General features: G+C 44.1%; 2 protein-coding genes across 9 annotated transcripts in view; one reads left to right on the top strand and one right to left on the bottom strand.

Annotated features, from left to right (window-relative positions):
* Faxdc2 (fatty acid hydroxylase domain containing 2) overlaps positions 1-6001 on the top strand; it is a 28221-nt gene extending 22220 nt beyond the window's left edge. For 4 of the 6 annotated variants that reach the window (XM_020169527.2, XM_074057065.1, XM_074057066.1 and 1 more), the window contains one exon: positions 186-2291. In XM_020169527.2, coding sequence (XP_020025116.2) covers positions 186-342 — 157 coding nt within the window. In that variant the 3' untranslated portion in view covers positions 343-2291. Of the gene's footprint in view, positions 1-185; positions 2292-2421 lie in introns of those variants that run through there. The other 2 variants (XM_074057068.1, XM_074057067.1) reach the window with 2 other exon arrangements.
* The window catches only part of Larp1 (La ribonucleoprotein 1, translational regulator), an 86242-nt gene continuing 67640 nt past the window's right edge, over positions 2224-20825 (bottom strand). For all 3 annotated transcript variants that reach the window (XM_074057062.1, XM_020169526.2, XM_074057063.1), the window contains exons 9-19: positions 18846-19020; positions 18556-18725; positions 16279-16671; positions 15344-15467; positions 15059-15264; positions 14250-14356; positions 13242-13393; positions 11103-11247; positions 8930-9039; positions 8621-8748; positions 2224-7025 (exon numbers count right to left, since the gene is read on the bottom strand). In XM_074057062.1, coding sequence (XP_073913163.1) covers positions 6816-7025; positions 8621-8748; positions 8930-9039; positions 11103-11247; positions 13242-13393; positions 14250-14356; positions 15059-15264; positions 15344-15467; positions 16279-16671; positions 18556-18725; positions 18846-19020 — 1920 coding nt within the window. In that variant the 3' untranslated portion in view covers positions 2224-6815. The remainder of the gene's footprint in view (positions 7026-8620; positions 8749-8929; positions 9040-11102; positions 11248-13241; positions 13394-14249; positions 14357-15058; positions 15265-15343; positions 15468-16278; positions 16672-18555; positions 18726-18845; positions 19021-20825) is intronic.

The following is a 20825-nucleotide window of genomic DNA, read 5'->3' as shown; positions in this document are numbered from 1 at the left end:
TTGTGCAGGTCTGGAGTGGCCCCAGAATGGTGCATTTGTAAGAATTTTTCAGGTTATTCTGATGTAGGTGAGCAGGATGGTGGTGAAAGGTGTGGGACAGGACTGAGAAAATGAGATGCCAGTACAGATGAAAGAGATCCACAGCCTCCAGCATCAGCACTGCAGCACCCTCCTCTCTCCTCCAGGTTCAACCAATGCTATGGAGTGCTGGGGGTGCTAGACCACCTCCATGGGACTGACACCATGTTCAAGCAGACCAAGGCCTACGAAAGACACATTCTCCTGCTGGGGCTCACCCCACTATCTGAGAGCATCCCTGACTCCCCAAAAAAGAGGGAATGAGAAGGCACTCGTATCGTCCTGGCCTTCCCCTCAGTAGCAGGATTCCGAGATAGCCTGAGGCCCTATGATCACATCTAACAATTTGCCTCCTTCAGCCACACACTAATGATGGCACATGGCACACTGGGGAAGAGAGAGGGTCAGCCTCCTGCAAAAGCAGGGCCAAGGATAGGGCCAGGGCTTTCCCCAAACTACTGTCCTTGTCTCTTTTTTTAACCAGGAGTTGGCTTAAGGAAAAGGAAAAACTAGCTCCCCAGACTAGAGGCCAATCACAGGGAGATTTGAAACCACTTTGTGCCTCTGCCCTGGTGAGCCCCCCTAGTCTTCTACTATGGAAGGGGAGAAAGGCTCCACCTCAGACTAATCCTTGTGATCTACACAAGATGCAGGGAAAGGAGGTGGCAGAGATTGGGGGCTCTATGAAATAGAGCTCCTTCTGGTGCCAGGGAGTGGGAAAACCAGGTAGCACTTTGCGTCTTCCTGTCCCTAAAGACCCCTTTCAGTTCTGCCTTGTTGCAAACATCCCATTTCCAAAAAAAAAGACAATCCCCAGGAACTCCTCCCTGGATCAAGACTGATACCAGTGAGGGCAAAATCCCTTTTCCCTGAAATGGTTAACCAGTTATCCAACACCCTTTATTCAGGATGACTTTAGCAATGATCCCTTTTTCAAATGAAATCTTACCAGGATCCTTAGTATCTAAAACAAGATCAGAGCTGAGCTGAAGCAGTCCTCACCATGGTCTCCCCTTTTGGCAGCCAGACAAGGCTATACCTCCCAAGAAAAATCTGGAGAACATTCCTTGATTTGAAAGGCCAACACTATTGCTGGGCACTGGTGGCTCATACCTGTAATCCTAGCTACTTAGGAGGTAGATTATCAGGAGGATCGCAGTTTGAAGTGAGCCTGGGCAAATAGTTTGAAAGACCCTATTTTGAAAAACCCTGTCACAAAAAAAGGGTTGACTGCATGGCTTAAGTGGTAAGAGCCTACCAAGCCCCAGTACTGCAACTCCCCCCAAAAAAGGCCATCACTATTATTCACTAATCCTTATAGATACTTGTGACTCTAATTCAGTTCTCTTGGGTCAAGAAAACTATCTATTATGATTTTAGAAAATACCAGGCACAGTGGTGCGTATCTGTAGTCCTAGTTCAGGGCAAGCCTGAGCAACACTTTTTTTTGGCGGGACTGGGGTTTGAACTCAGATTTTTGTACTTGAAAAGCAGATACTGCTCTATCACGTGGGCCACACCTCCAGTCCATTTTGCTCTGGTTATTTTAGAACTATTTGCTCAGGTTGACCTTAGAACTGCAATCCTCCAGATCTCAGCCTCCCAAGTAGCTAGGATCACAGGCATGAGCTACATACAGGTGCCCAGCTGAAAGACCTCATCCTTAACTTCTGATAGGGCCAAGTCTCTAGGCAGAACTAGCAAAAGGGACACTAGGACCCCAGGATTTGCCTGGTAGGCTAATAAGCACTTATCTGTCAGCATCCTCCCTGCTTCCCACATCCCTGTCTGTATACCTCTGGCCTTGGTGGACCCAGCTCTGTACCCTTAGCTTGAAATGCGTATCAAAGTACTAAATTCTCATGGCTGCTGGCCTGTACCAATTACTTGTTCGTACAAATATCTGAAAAAGCCAAACTTCAGTGTACTTAAGGGGCAGGAGATAAGTGTATAAAAACAAAAGCATATTTTCCCTTTAGGTCTTCAGATCTTGAGGTACTGTAAGATGCCTAAACACCCTCATTCTCTTATTCCGTTTGGCAGGCAGGTGGCCCATCCCTAGCAGAGGGGCCTTGTCCTAGCTTTTTCTGCATCAAACAGAATGGCCCTGAAGCTGGTAAATGAGGCTGAAGAAAAGGCTTTAGATTTCCAACAGAAAGTATGAATGTGAAAGGAGAAAAAGCATGTAAAATAAAAATCTCCATTTAACTTCAGTAGATACTTAAGTTTTTTTTTTTCCCCTGTTCATTCCAAGACTTGTTCTAACCCTCATGATTGTAATGTTTGGAAACTAAGGCAGGGCAATTGGATAATCAGTGCCCTCTTTCCTTACCATTCCTGCAGGAATGTATGGAAGTGAGGTTGAATAAATCTTGCTAAAGTACCAATCTGCAGAAGTGTGGTATCTTCTAAACTCTTCTTTTGACCTGTTGGTGAACTGAAGTGCCTGCCTACCTGAAGGACAATGATGAAATCTAGAAGACCATTTGATAGGAAGTTCCAGGTATGGGAGACAAAACAGTTGTTAGATGAAGTAAGGCCATGCCTCATCTTTAGTTTTTTAACGATACATGGAATGAGTGGGACCTCCCTAGCACTACCTCTCAAGGCTCAGAGGCTGACCTGGACTCCATAAAGCCACAAATTATTGTTAGCCCTTTCCTACAGAAGGTTATTCAGAGAGGGGTTGCACCAACCCTCTATGAGGAATGTTTTTTTTCTTCTTGGCCATCTACTACAATGCTACACCATGGCTGGTGTGTAAACCTGGGAGCCAAAAGTGGGACGAAATCCCTGAAATTCCATCTGCTGGACTGATGTCTCTTGCTTTTTTTCTGGTGATACTAGGGTTTGAACTCAGGGACTTACACTTGCTAGGCAGGCACTATACCACTTGACCCATACCCCCAGCCCTGTCTCTCACTTTTGTGGTGCTGGCTATGGCTTCCAAACGTCACTAAAGACCCAAGGTGAAAGGGATGGGGCATGGCTCAAGTGGTAGAGTACCTGCACAAAGCAATGAATTTAAACTCCAGTACCAAAACAAAACCAACAACAAAAAGAGTACTAAGACACAAAATGAACATGAATCCAAGTCTGGTAAAGACATTCTAAAGATAAGAAGCCACTTGGATGTGCTAGAAGCCCTAAGGAGCCCTGCCTTAGGCAGTCCTACCCCAAAGAGCACCATGGCAGGCACCCCAACTGAGGCTCCTCTGCATCGGGGGACCCTCACTGAGCTCCCTTTCCTGAACCCAATGGTAGTGCCCTAGATGAGAGACCAGTCAGTATTTTGCCTTTTCAAGTTTTTATTTTTATACATTTTTTTGTATTAAAAAGAAAAGCATAATTACCACAAATTACAAAGGACTAAAGCAGGACTAGAATAATGAATGAATCACTTCAGCCTGGAAAGCAGATACTCTCAATAATATTAATGTTATAATACAAGCTCATTCAAGTATTTTACATTTTTTTTTTGTCCTTTTAAATGTGATATCCTAGAACATGGTATAGATAATGTACTACGAGCATACGGTGGAACCTTCTCTGCAAAGCCAGATGACAAGTTTTCCTCCAGCAAGAAAACAGGTTATAAATTCTTATCTTCTCTGCCTCTGCCATCAACATGGCTGGAGGCAAGGGTGGGGTTGGGGGAAATCCAAGGACCCTTCTACACAAGATGTACTTTGGGGTTCCCATTCAGCAGAGTGCCAGATGATCCAGCCACCCTGCCCAGGCCTTTGGCAACCCTCTCCCACCTTCCCTAAATGTCTTCTTGTTCCTCCTTCCCCACTTCCAGGGCCTCCTGAGCAGCTAGCTTTCTTTTGTAAATCAATCATCAGAAAGGAGGGGAAAAGAGCTACAGTGGAACAAAACAAAAACACTGAACTTGACATGTGGGCTCAGCACCTCCATCTGAGCCCCAGGGATCCAGGCTGGCACAGGGCCAGGCAGCCTTCTCTACAGGTAGTGCATTTGCTCCCTGGTTTAGGAGAGTTAAGAGAAATCTGCCCCTTACCAGAGCTGAGGCATGTGGACCTTCTGTTTGCTGCCCAAAGGTCATTTTGCAAGGACCAACCCTGGAAAGGTATGGGATGAGTAGAGGGGTTTGGGCAGGTTGTTGCCTTGTGTCTCAAGTCTTCCATACCCGTGGGAAGATGGTGGATGGGAAGTGGCTAGCCTTATGGCCTCTGCCACTCCTGCCATGCTTATCACAGATACATCGGTCCTAAATTCAAGTGTCTTCAGAAAGTGAAGATGTAAACTACTCTTTGCAACATTAACTCCTAACATGTTACAAAAAAAAAAAAAAAAAAAAAAAAAAGCTCCCCACTTCCTCCTCAGCCTATGTTGAGATGAAATCCCCCACCTTCCCACCCCAAAGGGTCTTCCTCCTTAAGGGTGCCTATGAGAGGGGTAAGGAGAGCATGGTAGCCCTGGCCTGGGTGAAGTCTGGATAAGGACAGCCTTTTCCTCACCTTGGGTCTCCTTGTGTCCCCCAACCCAGCAGAGACCAAACCCTGTGGTTTTGTAGTGCTGGGTATAGTGGGGCTGAGTGACCAAAGGAAAAAAGAAAAACAAAACGGGAAATGAAGGGAAGGAGAATGGGGTCCAGGAGCCCAGTGTCTGGTACAATGTAGGACAGGCACCAGTCTGGTCAGGGAAAGGCCTCAGAACTCACTGACATAGCAGACACTGATATTCATGCTTGGTCAAGATGACTGGGTCCTAGAAACTGGAGATGGACTCACCACACACTAAGCACGGGGAGAGCACAGGCTAACAGCAACAAGGTACCCAAAGACAGAGGGCAAGCCCTTGTCAGCTTGGAACACTGTCTCTCCTATCTACTCCCAACCTTTGGGCCAACTCAAGAACCTGGTGACAAGGAGGGCCACAGAAGTTTTAGTAACTGAGCAACAAGACCACAAACTTCTCATGTTGCCCAGGTCCCGCTGGAGGTGAGCACACAGCCAGGCCTGTACTGACACACATTCCAGTCTGTGCGGGCCAGTCCTTCGTCACCTCCTTAGCTTCCAATGACAGTAGACTCCAGCCATTCCACTGTCATTTGCAGCCCAACTTAGACAAGTCAGTGGCTAGAGAAGAGAAGTCAGGTATACTCTATGTCCACATATACCTTCCTGCCACAGGGCTTCACCAACTGGCAGGATTCCCCCCAGCCCCCAATTCCTCCTCATCCCTTGTTCCCAGGTGGGGCCAATTAAGAGGGAGATGGCTTGCAGGGAGGAGGAGGGAATGCAAAATGGGAAGACCCCACCAGACCCTCAGAGGAGAATGGCACCTTTCTTCACCTTGTATGAGACAAAGCCTCCTTGGGATCTCAGATCTTTCAGGACAATGTGAGAAACAGATCCAAGCCTCAGCTGCCGGGTGTTCACCTTTCCCCTTTAGGTTGGGGGAGACGTTCAAAGCTGAGGATGAGTATGTTCCAGATCCAGGCCAACTCTGTTTTCCAACAGTTTGAAGCAAACTTGGCCTTGGGGTTCCAAGGGTAAGATGAAGGATGTCACAGCAGGACAGGGCCTGGCGTGAGGCAACAGCAAGCAGAGCGAGGACATGACAATGGCAGCAGTGTACAGACACAGGACGTCAGCTTCAAACGATGCAACAGCAGGGATATTTTGGGCATAGCTCTGATACAGCTGTCCCAACTGTCTTGCCTCTAGGCAGGAGACACTGTACATGCAACTCAGTCCAGAGAAAGATTGTAGCCAGTTCAAGCCCAGGCACATCCAGAGAAGGTGGGAGCTCTTCAGGTCAACTCCATAGAGGAAAACAGGCATTTGGGTATTATTTCAGATTCCCGCTCCACAATAAGGCAACTTTTAAAAAAATATTATTTCCAAGAACAAAACAAAACAAAAAAAAAATTCCAAGGAGAGGGGAAAGACATCACTTTCTATGGATTAGGTGGGGGTTTTCTGATTTTTTTTTTTATGGTCGATTTTTTTTTTTCCCCATTTTCCCAAGGATGGAAAGGTCAGAGAAAAATAAAATAAATCATCTTTCAATAGTCTTTTCTGGTATGAGCAGCGTCTCTCTGGGCTGGGGAATAAAGGGCATGGGGAGAAGGGAGTGGGAAGAAGCTGAAACTTTTCCCCAACTCCCACTTTTAGATCCTTTGGTTTCCTTCTCCCCCAAAGCGGCAGAAGGGTATGGTAGAACAGCAGGGAGAGAACACGGTGATGGCAAATCCCAGCTGATCAAGGGGCTGGTGCTTCTGGGGCCCAGGGGCGCTGTCAGAACCTTCCATGGGACAGTGCTGGGCAATGAGGCCCTGTAGGGCCTTTTGGTGGGCTGCATAGTTGGCTTGAGGGGGAGCAGGAGGAGGCTATGGGTGGGGACCAGGGTTGAGGCTTCCCAGCCACAGGCAGGGCTGAAGAGTGATTTTGGTAATCCAGACAAACTATCAATAATTTAAAACTTGATATATATATATATGTATATATATATAAAAAATCTCCCCCCTTTCCCTCCCCCCTTAGAAGAAGCTAGGTTGGAAGGGTCGTGGAGAGAGGAGGGGGAAGGGGTTATATGGAGGCTCCTGCCCAGGGGTACCTTTTGATAGCCCAAATGGTGTATACTCAGCACAAAGGCCCATCCTAATAATTCCAGACCTATCCCTTCTCTGTCCCCTCTCCTGGGACTGGGCACCCCCATGGACCCTCGCCCACCCCATCTCCCCCAAAACCCCAGGATTAAGGGGCTTTTCACTTTCCCAAAGTCTGTGTGTCCGAGTGCTGGCTTGTCCATTTGGCATCTTCCCGGATGAGCTGGGCAGTAGGTGGTGTAAGAGGCTGGTTGACTCCGGTGGCAGGCCTGCTGGAAGACTGGGAGGGGCACCGCTTCCTGCCCTCACCACCGCCACCTCCTGCTACCACTGGGTGTCGCTTGTGGTTGCCCTCCTCACCCATGGGAGGCTGCAACAGAGGAGGAAGTCACAGGTGATTAAAGGGCATTAATCCATACTCTTCCTTCCAGAGCTATCTAGGGACCTAACTTATACCTTCAAATGTAGATAATGAATTGTTTGCCTTTAAAAACAAATTCCTAGCTACTAAGCACTTTTCTAGGCCAAGAACTGCGCAGAATCTCTCATGGGGTCCACACCATCCTTTGATGAGGACATTCTATGATTTTATAGATGAGGAAACTGATGCACATAAAAATAATTTGCCTAAGATTCCATATCTGGAAATTGGCAAACACAGAATTTAGGTCCTACCCCTGAAGACCAGGTTTTTATCTACACAAATTTCTGCTTCCTGTTTGAGAAGGGATCTTTTGCTTAGGAAATGATGTGTACATCATGGAATGCAGTATTCTGAGAAGTCTCAGTTCAACAGGGTTAGATGCTCCTGGGGATCTCTGCAGTCCCCTCCAGTCCTCAAACAAGGCACTGATCAAGAATGAGACCATGATCAGTCTGGTTCCACCATTATCAAAGGTCCTGCAACCTCAAAGACATTTATTTCCCTTTCTGGGTACCAGAGCTGAGCCCTTATTTCAGCTTAACTGGCCAACCTACCACATAGGGTTCTCTGCATTTGTACACCCTTCCCTCTTCAAGAGCGGAAGAAAACAGACTCATCTCTGTACTAGGAGACCTGAGCAGTAGGACTGCCTCTCTCTCCTTGGGTGACCATAATCCTCAGTTTATCAATCTATGTAATGATGACGATAAGGAGCTGTGTCTACCTTTACCACCTAAAGGTCAATGTCTGGGACACAGTGAGCACTCAATGGTAGTTAAAAAAAAAAAAAGACTATTATTGCCATTTACTTGTATTTGCCTTTTAACTAAAAGGTTTGAAGGGAACAAGTTGACTGGTTAATTCTTTGGTTAAGTCTTAACGTCTCTGTTTTTTGGTGCTGGTCTAATCAAACCCAGGGTCTTACACACGGTTGCCATGCACTTCACCACTGAGCTACATGCCCAGCCACTATGAACTCTTTGAAAGACTCCTTCATTCATCACTGGAGTCCCTGAAGCACCTGACACAGAGACTTTCAATCAGTATATGTTGAATTAATTAAATTACTGCCAATGCTTCCCTTGATACCCTGTACCAATAACCCAGACATGCCACTGGATGTCACTGTTGAGGCACTGCTCCAAATATGGGGAGCTGGACATTAATTCGCAAGTTTCTGTAGTTGGAACATTTATCACGGGCAGCCGATCCTCACATAAACTTAAAGTTCTCAATTTGGGCATAGCAGCAAGGAGGATTGTGAGATGTAAGGGAAAGAGCATCATGACGACTTAAATGTTGACAATGGGAGAGGCTGGGGCAACTACACAACTCTCCAATTTAGCACTCACTGTAAACTCTCATCCTCCATTTTACACATAAAGACACTAAGAAGAAAAAGCCCAAACTGGGAAGGGAGGAGGGCCAGTCAAGGGTCCCTGGGCTAGTGACACAGCTAAAACCAGATCCCAGGCACCCTGATTCCTAAAACAGTTTTCTTTCAGGACAACTAGTAGTGAAAAGGAGAAAGACTTGCTTACATCCACTCGGAAGTCTTCTAGACGTCGGAATTTGCCAAGGTATTCTTGCAGTTTGGGGTCAATGTCCAAATTTTTGGCTTTGGAATATTTCAGAAAAGCCCAGAACTTCTCTAGCCCATACAGTTGGCCTGTAAGGAAACAGGAGAGGAGAAGAGAGGTAGAGAGAAGTTGGGCATAAGGAGAAGATGAGCATAAGAAGGCTAAAATGAGAGGGAGGTATGCTGTGGTTCAGAGAAAAAAGATCCAGATAGAACCGGGAGCATAGAAGGTGGCCCAGAAGACCAGGGCTTGTGGAAAGCCAACTCTTACCAGCTTCGTAGTCCTTCATGGTTTCCTCCTGAAAATCTTTAAATATATCCAGCCGAAACTTCTTTTCCAGGCCATAACTATAGTATCGGAAAAGGCACTCCAAACCATATCTGTGGGAGGACAAGTTAGTGAACTTGGGCACAGTGCCTATACCTGTAAAACAGGGAATATGCCTGCATAGGAAAGCAATGTTTAGGACATGTGTTGTTCCTTTAATGAAAAAAAAGAAAAAAACAAAAAGGCAAATATGCTTTAAGAAGGCTAACAGCATTTAATGATAGTCTAAGTGAATGTTTATGGTTTGTCAGGGGTCAACAAACTCATTCCACCCTCCCAAACCCATGCCCACATCCCTTTGTATTTTTTTCTATTCCTTTACATAGTGTCTCTGTCTGCTTTCTGCTATAAAAGCAGAGCCTGAAATATTTATTGTACAGCCCTTTACGGGGAAATGTTGCCAATTCCTGTTATCACCTCTCTGAAAAGCCATTTAACCATACCAATTAGGTTTGTTCACTTATCTGATTCAAATGACCAAAAACACAAGTTTAAATTTTATAGAAATATAAAACTGTTCATAGTAGCACTATTAAACAAAATGTCTAAGAATAAAGAAAAGGTTCAAAATAGTGAACCCACAATTATATATAAGGAGTATAAGTTGTTAAAAATTAAAAGTGCAAACTATACACTCAAGAATACTGAAAAATATTTATGATACCAAGGGCTGGCAGCGTGGCTCAAGTGATAGATCACCTGCCTAGTAAGTGTGAGGCCCTGAGTTCAAACCCCAGAACTGCCAAATAACAAAAAAACCAGCAAAATAATATATTAATTATCAAGAGGAAAAGACATTTCAAAGTGTTCCAAACTTGTTAAAGTACATCACTGTGAAACCCCTTGTTCTACCAATGTTTTTTAAAAAAAGTATTCTGCAAAATGATCCCACTTTATAAATAAATATATACATTTTACATGTACACATGCATGCAAAGTCTGGAAAGGCAAAAGTTTTTAAAATATTAACATTGGTTATTTCTGGGAATGGGATTTTCAAGTGGTATTTCTAATCCGTATTTTCTACTCGAACTTAGAGCCTTGCACTTGCTAGCCCTTTTTGCACTGGTTTTTTGAGATAAGGTCTCCCTTTATGCCCAGGCTGGTCTGGAACAGATCCTATTCCTGCTTCTCTAGAGTAGCGAGGATGACAGCTGTGTATCACATTGCCCAGCTACTGGTTGAGATGGGGGTCTCAAGAATTTTTTGCCCAAGCTGGCCACTAACAGTGATGCTCCTGAGTAGCTAGGTAATAACCTTTGTAAGAAGAAAAAGAAATTAAAGCCAAGTGTGGTAGTGTACACCTGTAATTCCAGGACTTGGGAGGCTGAGGCAGGAGGATATCAAGTTTGAGGCCAGTATGGACTACAGAGATCCTGCTGCAAAACCACAAAAGTTAAGTATTTTAACATGGAAAAATGCTCCTTCTTAAAAAAGATAAAGTAAGACACAAAAGAACATTCACGGGATGCTCTTGATGGCAGCACATTAACATTTGGTATAAAGTGGGCCCCTATCTCAAAAATACCTAAAACAAAAAGAGCTGGCAGCATAGCTCTCAAGTGGTACAGCCCTGCCTAGCAAGTGTGAGTTCAAACCCAAGTACACCAACCCCCCACAAAAGGGGGGGGAGGTTTATTTAGATAGTATAATATTGTAAACAACCTAAGTATCTATGAATAGGAGATGGGTTAAATAAATTACAGTACACCCACATATTTTAAGACCATACTGCAGTCTATGGAACAAAAGAAAGATATTTATGTGCAGACATGTAGTGTTCTCCAAGATAAACCATTAAGTAAGGGGAAAAATAGGCAAAGTACAAAAGAATACTGTACATATTCTTTGGTGTAAACAAAATGGGTAATGGTAGTGTAGGAGGTGACCTGCTCTGTATACATGTTTAATGTTTTTAGAAAGGACCCAAAGACATTAGTAGATGGCAGGGATGAAAGGGGTTATTTTTCATTACAAATCTAACTATATGAATATATTGTTCGATAAAAATTAGTAAATATGCATTTAAAGGATTTCCAACTATAGTTCTAAAAGCAGACTCACTGAGGAATCCTCACCAACTTCCTGGGCACTACCCAGGGCCCACTTCACTCACCTGTAGCCTTCTTTGGCATCCTCCAGAGCCAGCTGCTTGAACTCCTCATACATCTTTTTGTTGAAGTGATCTCGGAGGAAGAAGGACCAGAAGCGGAAGAGAGTGTTCATCTCCTGAGACTGGCCAATGCCCAAGCGCTTCCGTTCTGAAGGAAAAGGAAGGAGGGAAGACATGTATCAGAGTTGGGCTGCCCTGGCTCTTGGGACAAAGGACTCTAGGACCTAAGGGCTGGGTCCTGTACCTCCAAATTTTCTAGCTCTCACATGCTGCTTCAGTCATCTGGAAAGTGTTTATTGAGCACTAACTACTGTGTGTCAGACCCTGCTAGTGGGTACTGGGCCTGAGCCTTGCCAGGAATCAGCTTCTGAACTTGCCATCAGTCTAGCTCATCTGAACTGGTATCACTTTCAAGAGCAGGTAGAACAATGCAAAGCTTGAACAAATAATTTGTAAATTCTAGCAAATTACATTCTGCTCATTATTGACATTACCAAGTATCAAAATGTTAACATAAAAAAATCAATACACAACACCAAAGGCACAAACAACAAAAATAGATAAAAAGGACATCTTTGAAGTTAAAAACTTCTGTGCATTAGGAAAGTGAAGACAACCCAGAGAATGGGAGAAAACATTTGCAAATCATGTAGCTGGCAAGGGACTTGCATCTAGAATATATGAAGAACTCCTACAACTTTGTGGGAAGACAACTCAGCTAAAATAGGATCTAAATAGTCATTTCCCCATGGAAGACAAACAGCCAATAAGCACACGAAAAAAATGCTCAATATCACAAGTGATCAGAGAGATGCAAATCAAAATGCAAGGAAATACTGCTTCACACCCTCTAAAATGGGCATAATAAAAGACAGCAAAAAACACTGAGAAGATGTGGAGGAATCAGAACCCTCACGTCCTGCTTTAAGGAATTTATCACAGTACCACCACTATGGAAAACACCTCCTCAAAGCTCCTCAAAAAGTTACCATGGTTATCCAGTGTATCCTTCCACCCAAAGGTCCACAGACAACTGGTACATGAACACGCATACTAACATTACTCATAATAGACAAAAAGGAGAAAACTCAAAAATCTTATGAAATGAAGAATGAAGAAAATAGGATACATTCATATAATAGAGTATGTTCCAGACATTAAAAGGAATGAAGTACTAACAAATGCTATGCCACATGGGTGAACTCTGAAAATATACTAAAGTCAAGAAGCAGTCACAAAGGACTACAAAAAGTATGATTCTGTTACATGCACTTTCCAGAACAGGCAAATCCACAGGGACAGGAAGTAGAGTGTTCTGGAGAGTAGTAGTAGTTTTATAGGACTTAGAGGAGTTTGTGTGTTGTAGAGGATATGGGGTATGAAGGGTAGAATAGGGACTGACTGGTAAGGGGTAAAGGGTCTCTTTTGGCGACCATTAAAAAATGTCCTAAATTAATTCTGATGCACAACTGTGAATACATTAAAAGTTATGGATTGTTTATTCTAAATGAGTAATTGTGATGTGAATTATCTCACCAAAGATGTGTATACACACACACACACACACACACAGAGTGAGGTAAATGAAGCAAGAATCAGTAGTCAGGTTTTGCATCATCTATCAAAAGCTCTCTCCTTAGACATCTTCTACAGCAGAAGTCAGCAAACTTTTTACTATAAAGGGCTAGAGAGTAAACATTTCAGGTTTTATAGGTGACACGTAAGTCCTTCACAAATTTTTTTTTCCCTGTCAAAAACTGCTCTTAGGTTCAGCAAATACAAAAACAAATCATGGGGCTGGATTTGTCCCACAAGTTCTTATTCGGCAACCCCGGTCCTAGAGGATAGGATGTGTATCACCTCTTGCATACCCTTTTGTGATGGACAATGGGCCACAATGACAATGGCTAAGTCAGCAATCTATACCAATGGGGGAAGATCAAAGAATTAGAACATTCCCACAGCTTCCTGCATTTCAAAACTATCTGGCCTGAATCTAACTTTGGTCCTTTTCCTTGTTATGCCATGTCACTTCTTGTTCCACAGTCAGAGAAAACAGTTACCTAGCTCCCTCACCTCCCACCACCCTCTGGGTTCAAGTAATAGCCCAGAGGCTCAGCCCTTCTCCTCTGCATTTCTTACCATTAAGGCAGCGCCTACGATACTTATGGTAGACGTGTTGTGTGAAGCCATTTTCCTTGAGCAGCTCATGGGAAGGATGCTGGAACTTGGGCAATGACTGAGGGGTACAACCATAGCTGCCAACTGCAGGTGTCCCTTCTGAGGGGCTGGAACTACAGAAGCCACAAGAAAGATAATTTTACCAGTCACTGAGTTCTTCACAACAGCCCCACCAAGGTTAGGAAGGACACTCTGACCCTTTCTTTCTATCAGCTAAAATGCAGCCTCTTGTACTGCACAGATCTGTAATTTACAGCTATGGGTCTGAGAACCACTGTGCAGGAATGCTCAGTGTGTTAGGATTCTAAGAAATTTATTGAGGCTTACAGAGACAGGGAGATTGGTCCAGTATTAAGGAGCTACTGAACAGTAGAGATCTGTCCAATGCCAAAGACTGAGCTTTTCAGCATTTATTTACCAAATGTGTGACATTACACTTTGCTTAATGAGTTATCATGTGCTAATCCATCTATATTTTTTCCTCAAAATCTTGCCTGTTTTCAGTCTGTACCATCTCTGTAGAGCTGATGACTCCCAAACCTTCCTTTAGAACAGGAAACAAACACTGAGCTATCTAATGAAAACAATAAAAAGGAGCCTGGGCCTTATTCTGAAAAACTGAGTCAGTAAAGCTAGAGGAAGACCTGAGTCATGCGTGTGCTAGGCACATGCTTTATCACTGAGCCCTGTGTGCTTATTCGACTTGATCATTCTCTTTCAGACATGCAGGTTTGGAAATCAGTTCAGAAATATTGTGAGCATAGCAAAATCAGGTCCAATGTGGCTCTGACACCACTTCTTTAGAAAGCAGCTTTCCCCTTCTTCCCAGGTCCTGGACTAAGCTTTCCATACTACCGGTTGTTTAGATTTAGATGAGGGTCTCTTTAATTTCCAGACCAATCAGTCTGGAGGATTTTATGCTCTCCTATCCACCCCAGAGGCAGCCTATCTCCCTTACTGCCGCAGTACCTAATGGAAGCAGTCCGGGGCCTATGTTCCCGAGAATCCATCACCCAGCCCACGTGGCTCTCCAATGGCGGGTTTGAGCTGTGCCTTGTCTTCCTTTTTCGAGGCATCTGTAAAGATCAGTCCAGGAATTATTTGTACTGCTACAACTCTGAGGAGCATCAAGGAGTCTTTTTTTTTTTTGGTGGTACTGGGGCTTAACTCAGGGACTACACCTTAAGCCACTACACCAGCCCTTTTTTGTGAAGAGTTTTTTTGAGATAGGATCTTGCAGAACTATTTGCCCAGGCTGGCTTTGAACTGTGATCCTCTTGATCGCTGCCTTCTGAGTAGCTAGGATTACAGACATGAACCACAAGTGCCCAGCAAGGAGTCTTTTAGGAATAAGTACCTCCCATTTTACAAAGCTAGCTTTCTCTCTCTCACTCTCTCTTTGCAGTGCTGGCAACTGAACCTAGGGCCTTGTGCTAAGCAAGGTTTTATAGGTTTTACCCCTATAAAAGCATTTTTGAATCTATTCTCCTACATGATGTTCACAGTTGTAAGCTAGTAACTGGTATGCTAGTTTCAACAGGTGATTAAGTGGAGGCTTAGTAGCAAGGCATTTTGCCAGAGGACTCATGAATGGTCAGTCCTTAGGCTACCACTCCCGCATATAAACATGGCCACTCAATCCTGGGTGAGTCCTTCAGCCTAAAGATAAGCATGCAGGGGAGCTGGCACTTTATTGGCTCAGACAAGACAAAGAGAGAAGCAAAGAACTAGAAAGCAGTGAAGGGCCCAAGACTCTCAGCTCAGCAGGAATACCTCACCTTGGCATCTAGTGTTCGTCCTTCTTTCACCACTGGGTAAAACCGTGACGTCTGGCTTGAATCTTTGAGCTGTGGGGTCCGGGGTGTGCGAGGGGTCCTGGCATTGCGGTAGTTTGGTGACTCTGGGACAGTGGTTGGTAGGGAGCGGGCGATGGTAGAGGGCTCAGGAGCACCAAACAATTTGTTGGCCAGGGCATCAGTAGGAACTACAGAGGCAAAGTGGAGTCAGCAAGCAGGATACAAACCCTTCTCACCCACACCAGGTTTTATATGTCTGTCCCTTACCTTGCTGGAACCGGGGTGGTCCAGGAGGAACCTCCTGGTTGGGATCTACAGGAGGCTCAGGAGTCAGTGTGTCAAACTGCTCCCGGCTGATCATGTTCACTTTCTTAAAGTTCTCGACTTCTTGCTGCACAGGATGTTGAAATGGGTGGGGGAAGACATTAGTCAGCAACTGCTCTAGCCTGCTTAGGAATCAAGACTGGCAAGAAGCTGGAAAGGACAGCTCCCCTGTCCACATACATGGCATTCTGGTCCCTGGGTCCTCACCTGCCCATTGCCATTCAACCCCTGTTACCTTGATATCAGAATGCCAACTCAGAGAAGGTCAGTAATGGCCCTGCCTTCCATATAACACTGAGCTCAGGCTGGCAGCAGTGCCCAAGGAATCACTATACACTCACCCATGGACACCCCCAGCCTTCCTATGTCTCTTCTTACCACTACCTTGTCAGTGGCTGGGCAACTCCTTCTCACCTGTGCCAAACACACTGCTACTCACTGCATGGTGTTATCAAAGACCCACCCCAATACCAAACACGGTCATTCTGTAAAAGCTGACAACAGAGATATTTTGACTATTTCAGAAAAACCATCTTCATTTTCCACAAAGAAAGCTCCCTAAAGGCTTAAAAAACTTTTACTTATGTAAACTAGAAATGACAGTCCTTACCTTATTCTCCACCAAAGTGTCTGGCCAGTTATTATGACACTAAATATGGAGGCTTAGATAGGACAATAAATCTCCCTTACATGCAATTTACAGTGCTACATCTCCTCTTGCTCTTAATGTCCTAGGAATATGTCAATCACCACCTCCCTCACACGTGAGGATATAAGGCTCTGGACTGGAGGGACCTCTGCAAGCTAATCAGCCTTCCTCACCTCCATACATTACAGGTACCTCAGGCCCCACATTCACTGCTGTGTCTGAGCCTCACCTTGATCTGGGAATACTCAGGTTCAAACTTCTCAGTCCACAGATCTTGTTCATAGTAGAAGAGCCCGTCGTTAATGACCTTGGCAAGCTCGGCACTCATCTTGGCACGGGAGGTATGGTTGCCTGTGCGGTCCCCCCCTGGGTGCCGGCGCATGTAAGGTGGCGTCTGGGTGACAATGAGGATCTTATTGACATCTCGGTCATCAATCTCATAATCAGAGTCCTCATCAGACCAGGCAGTGAAGGTGTTCTTCCGCCCATCCATCTGCTCCATCTCCTCATCAAACAGGAAATCTAATTCTTCTTGCTCATCCTGATCCTTTGACATCAGCTGCTGGGAGGAAAGCTGCTGAGGCAGAGTGGTCGGATGGGAAAACCTGGGTTCATCTGACTTCTGAAGCAGGGACAGATCAATGACAGAAGGAATCACCAAGGGTTCTTGGACCAGGTTCTCTAGCTGTCCCATGAGGGGGATGCCCTCACTATAAGAATGTAGCCCCGGCACACCAGCAGGACACAATGTCCTCCCTGGAGTCAAGTTCCTTTACTCACAGCTCACATAATAGCTATCTGCAAACAACTGTGCTGTCGTGTACCTTCATATCTTAACTAGCACTTAGCTTGGGAGTGGACATAGAGCAGAATCAACTTGTTGAGGTTGATTCATAAATTTACCCATCTCCCCAACATCCCAATAAACTGGAAGCTCTGAGGCAAGTTGCCTTGCTTTTCATATAATGAAAACATTCAATAACTAGATTGGGACCTAGCAACAGTAGCTGTTCAATGATTTGATGAATGAGCAAGTACCAACAGTACTAGGATCTGTATGAAAAACCTACAAGTAGAATAATGAATAAGACATGGACACTTCACTTATGAACCTCACAGTTTAGTGGGAAAAAGTCAACCAATCAGCTAACTGCAATGTGGTATGGTAGAGACTACAAATAGGGTTGTCAGAGCACATAAGGAGGGTCCTTAGTCAACTGGGAATGGCTAGGGAAGGCTTCCAGGAACAAGTGGCTACTAAAGAACGAACTCAAGTAAACTAGACGAAGGCAGAGACAGTGTGCTAGATAGAAAGGACAGCATGCCCCAAAGCCAGAGATAAACAGGGTGCCTCCAGTAAGGAGCGCCAAACTGCTGATCATACAAGAAGATACTTCAGACTCTAATGGACTGAATGTGGCTGACACTGGGGGAGAACCATTTGTCTGCCTCACAGTATACATCCAAAAAGCAATTCCCTGATATCTAAAGAGCTTCCCATATAAACTCCAAACCTTTTAAGGCTCAAGATAGGCCAGGAAGGAGTAGGAGCTATAATTCTGGAATAGGGAGAGGGGTGGCAAGTCTGGCTGTCATTTTTTCAAAGCCTGCTTTGTAATCTGTAAGCCTGGACCCTGTAAGGTGCTTGTCCATTTACCACCTCTCTCCCATGACTCTGGTCTGGTATAGTACTTATCTAAAGGGCAGCAGACAGAACAGTGTGGATTCCTGGGAATGAACAGACATGGAAAAGGAAGGAGCCAGTCATGGTGGTAAAATATTGAAGTATACAATTCTGTAGACCCAAAGTCATCTCTGAGGCCACCTCATAAGCTCCAGATCAAAGGGGGCGGCAGGACGCACATAAATTCAGTGCTTAGAAGGGAGGCAGTAATTCAGTTTGAGACTGAAACACTTCACTGACAATGGATTCCATCTGTACTATATGTACATATTACTTTACTATTTCTACAATACTTTCGCCATGTGTTTCCTCATTGTAAGTTGGGAAAATCAAGGCCTTGAGATAGTCAATTAGCTTCCCAAGGTCACCCAGCCATCAGCACAGAAGACTGTATCCTAGTTCAGACTGGGTCGGTGGAATTAACACAAGGGGCCATGCACCTGCACCCTTGCCTCTTCTAAAGGCGTGAGGGGCTTACATACAAGGACAGTATGGACTAGTTCAGGGAAAATGCTCTGGAAATGTGGACCCAAGGATTAGATGAGGCAAAAAGAATAGCTCAGAATCAAGAAAACTGGTTCATTACTGTACGATCTCTTTCCATGAAAAAGTCACTCAAGAACTCACATGGTAGGGTCCTGAGAGGTCCCTGGAATATGGAACTAAGCCATGCCAACATTGTCACATTACTGGTGACTTCAAATTACACGATGACCCTGAGTCATCCCCGTTTCTAGCTAATTCCTACCACCTATTTGCAATTCCTCTAAAGCATTCCAGTCCAGGGCCCTGGAACCTAAGGAAGGGACAGGCCTCACTCACCTTGGGCCGTGCTGGGGAGGGCCGAGGTCTTTTCTTCACTTCAATCCAATTCTCAGAATCCAGGTCAGGCAGGCTAGCAGACAGACCCTTGGGTAGTGTCTTTAGGTTGCTGACCTCCTCCGTTTTGGTTGGCACTGGGGTGACTGCACGGGGAGAGCCAGGCGCCGACTCTGAAGAATGAAAAGGTGAGATCCTCATCTCTTTAGTCTTCCTTTTCAGGCCAGTCCTGAGGAGGACTGCTACCCCAAGGAAAGGACAAGAAGGCATCTAGAAGGAGACAGGGTACCTACCTGTCTCCTTTTGGTAGTGCTGACGAGGGACAAACTCAGGGCAGTTGAGAAGCTGGGAGAAATCAGTCTGTGAATAATCCACTATGGGGGGACCAGGAAGAGGCCACTTCTCAGGTTCTTCCCGCCTACGGACTTTCTCATCAACAATCTCCACCACCTTGCTATCCTTTAGGGCCTGCAGGGAAAGAGGAGGGAGAGGGGATGAAGAGGAAAGAGTAGGACAGTCTGAGGTTTTTTTTTTAATTGGTGGCACTGGGGTTTGAACTCAGGACCTCATGCTTGTCAGGCAGGTACTCTACCACTTGAAGCACTTTGCCAGCCTTTTTTTTTGTGTTGGGTATTTTTGAGATACAGTCTCACAACTTATTTGCCCGGGCTGGCCATGAACCATGATCCTGCTCATCTCTGCCTCCCAAGTAGCTAGAGTTCTAGGTGTGAGCCCCTGGTACCTGGCTAGCCTGAGATTTTGAAAGATGGACAACTAGGTCCCCAAGAGCTTGGTGTTAAGTCAAATGCCAGTGGTAGTATTAAACAATTGGTACCTTTTCATGACTGGCAGATGTGAAATGTTCAAACTTGTACAAGGGTACAAATATGAAAACTGCACCTATCCATTAATAGTACTTCCAGTAATCTAGGGATTACTAGTATAGTAGTATAGTATAAAGAGCAGCCAGTACATGTAAGATGTGAACAAAAGGCCATTCACAGCAACACTGACTGTAACTGGGGTGGGGGGGACCTAGAAACTATTTAACTTGTCATTACATGGCAATTTAAATAAATTATAGCACATCCACTCAATGGAACAATACTTGGGACATTAGAAAAATAGCTTTTAGGTGGTTAAGTGGAAACACACACAAAATATAACTAATTCAAAAAAGCGGGTATTGGTCAGTGTGTATAAGATCTCTTTGGTATTTGAATTTTTAAGCAAAAACTTATACAAATTTTTCTAGGATTCACAGGTAAATTATTGTGGGTATTTACCTCTGGGAATAAGGGTAAACTGGAGAGAAGGCAGTTTTCTATTTTAAAAAATCTTGTGAAATGTTTTAAGTGAAAAAGAGAGAAAAGAAAAAACACCAACATGTTGTAACATACTATGAGTGAGGCTAGGGAAAGAGGCCCATTCAAATATTGCTGGTAAAAAGGCAAAAGGTACAATCCCCAGAATAGCAAAATTACATGTGCATTCACTTTTATTCAGTCATCCTACTTCTAGAAATCTATACCAAAGATACACTGACAAAAATATGAAAAGCTAAATGTATAAGTCTGTTCACTACAGCACTGAAGCAGTTTACATATTAGTAAAAGACTGGAAACAATTAAAATGTCTATTTAATGGGTAGCAATTGAAAAAAAAATGGAGCATCAACCCAGTGGTATACTAACTACACAGCTACAAATATCTATCATACACTACTTTGTAGTTAATTCTCTGATATATAAGGAAGAACTGAAGAAGTACATGTGTGGTATGTTACTGTTTATCTAAGAAAGGGGAAGGATCCAAATATATGTATGTAGAGGCACTTGCTTTATAAATTTTTTAAATTATTATTGTAATGTTTTGAGATAGACTCTTGCTTTATAGTTCAGGCTGGCCTTAAACTTACGATCTACCATGCCTGGCCTTGTTTTTGTTTGTTTTATTTTGTTTTTAATGGAATTTAGAAAAGTTTACTATCTACAGGTAAGGAAGGGAAAATTCAAGTCAAATTTGTTGAGACTTTGGAACTATGTTTTAGATAACGAAAACCAGATAAGAAAACTGCAGGGGAACACAATCCCTGAAACTTGAGCACAAAATGAAACATACCAAGTTAGGGGCATAACTACACAAAAATTATTTCAAATGACTTTAAATTAGTCATTTGACTGTGTAAGTTGAGAGAAAAAAAGTTTTCAGTGGTAGTGGAAGTGTTATATATGAATATTGTGTAAGTACAGTAGAGTAAAACGAATGAATAA

This window comes from Castor canadensis, chromosome 16 (assembly GCF_047511655.1).
Source record: "Castor canadensis chromosome 16, mCasCan1.hap1v2, whole genome shotgun sequence".
NCBI lineage: Eukaryota > Metazoa > Chordata > Mammalia > Rodentia > Castoridae > Castor > Castor canadensis.
This window is presented reverse-complemented; position numbering and strand designations above follow the sequence as displayed.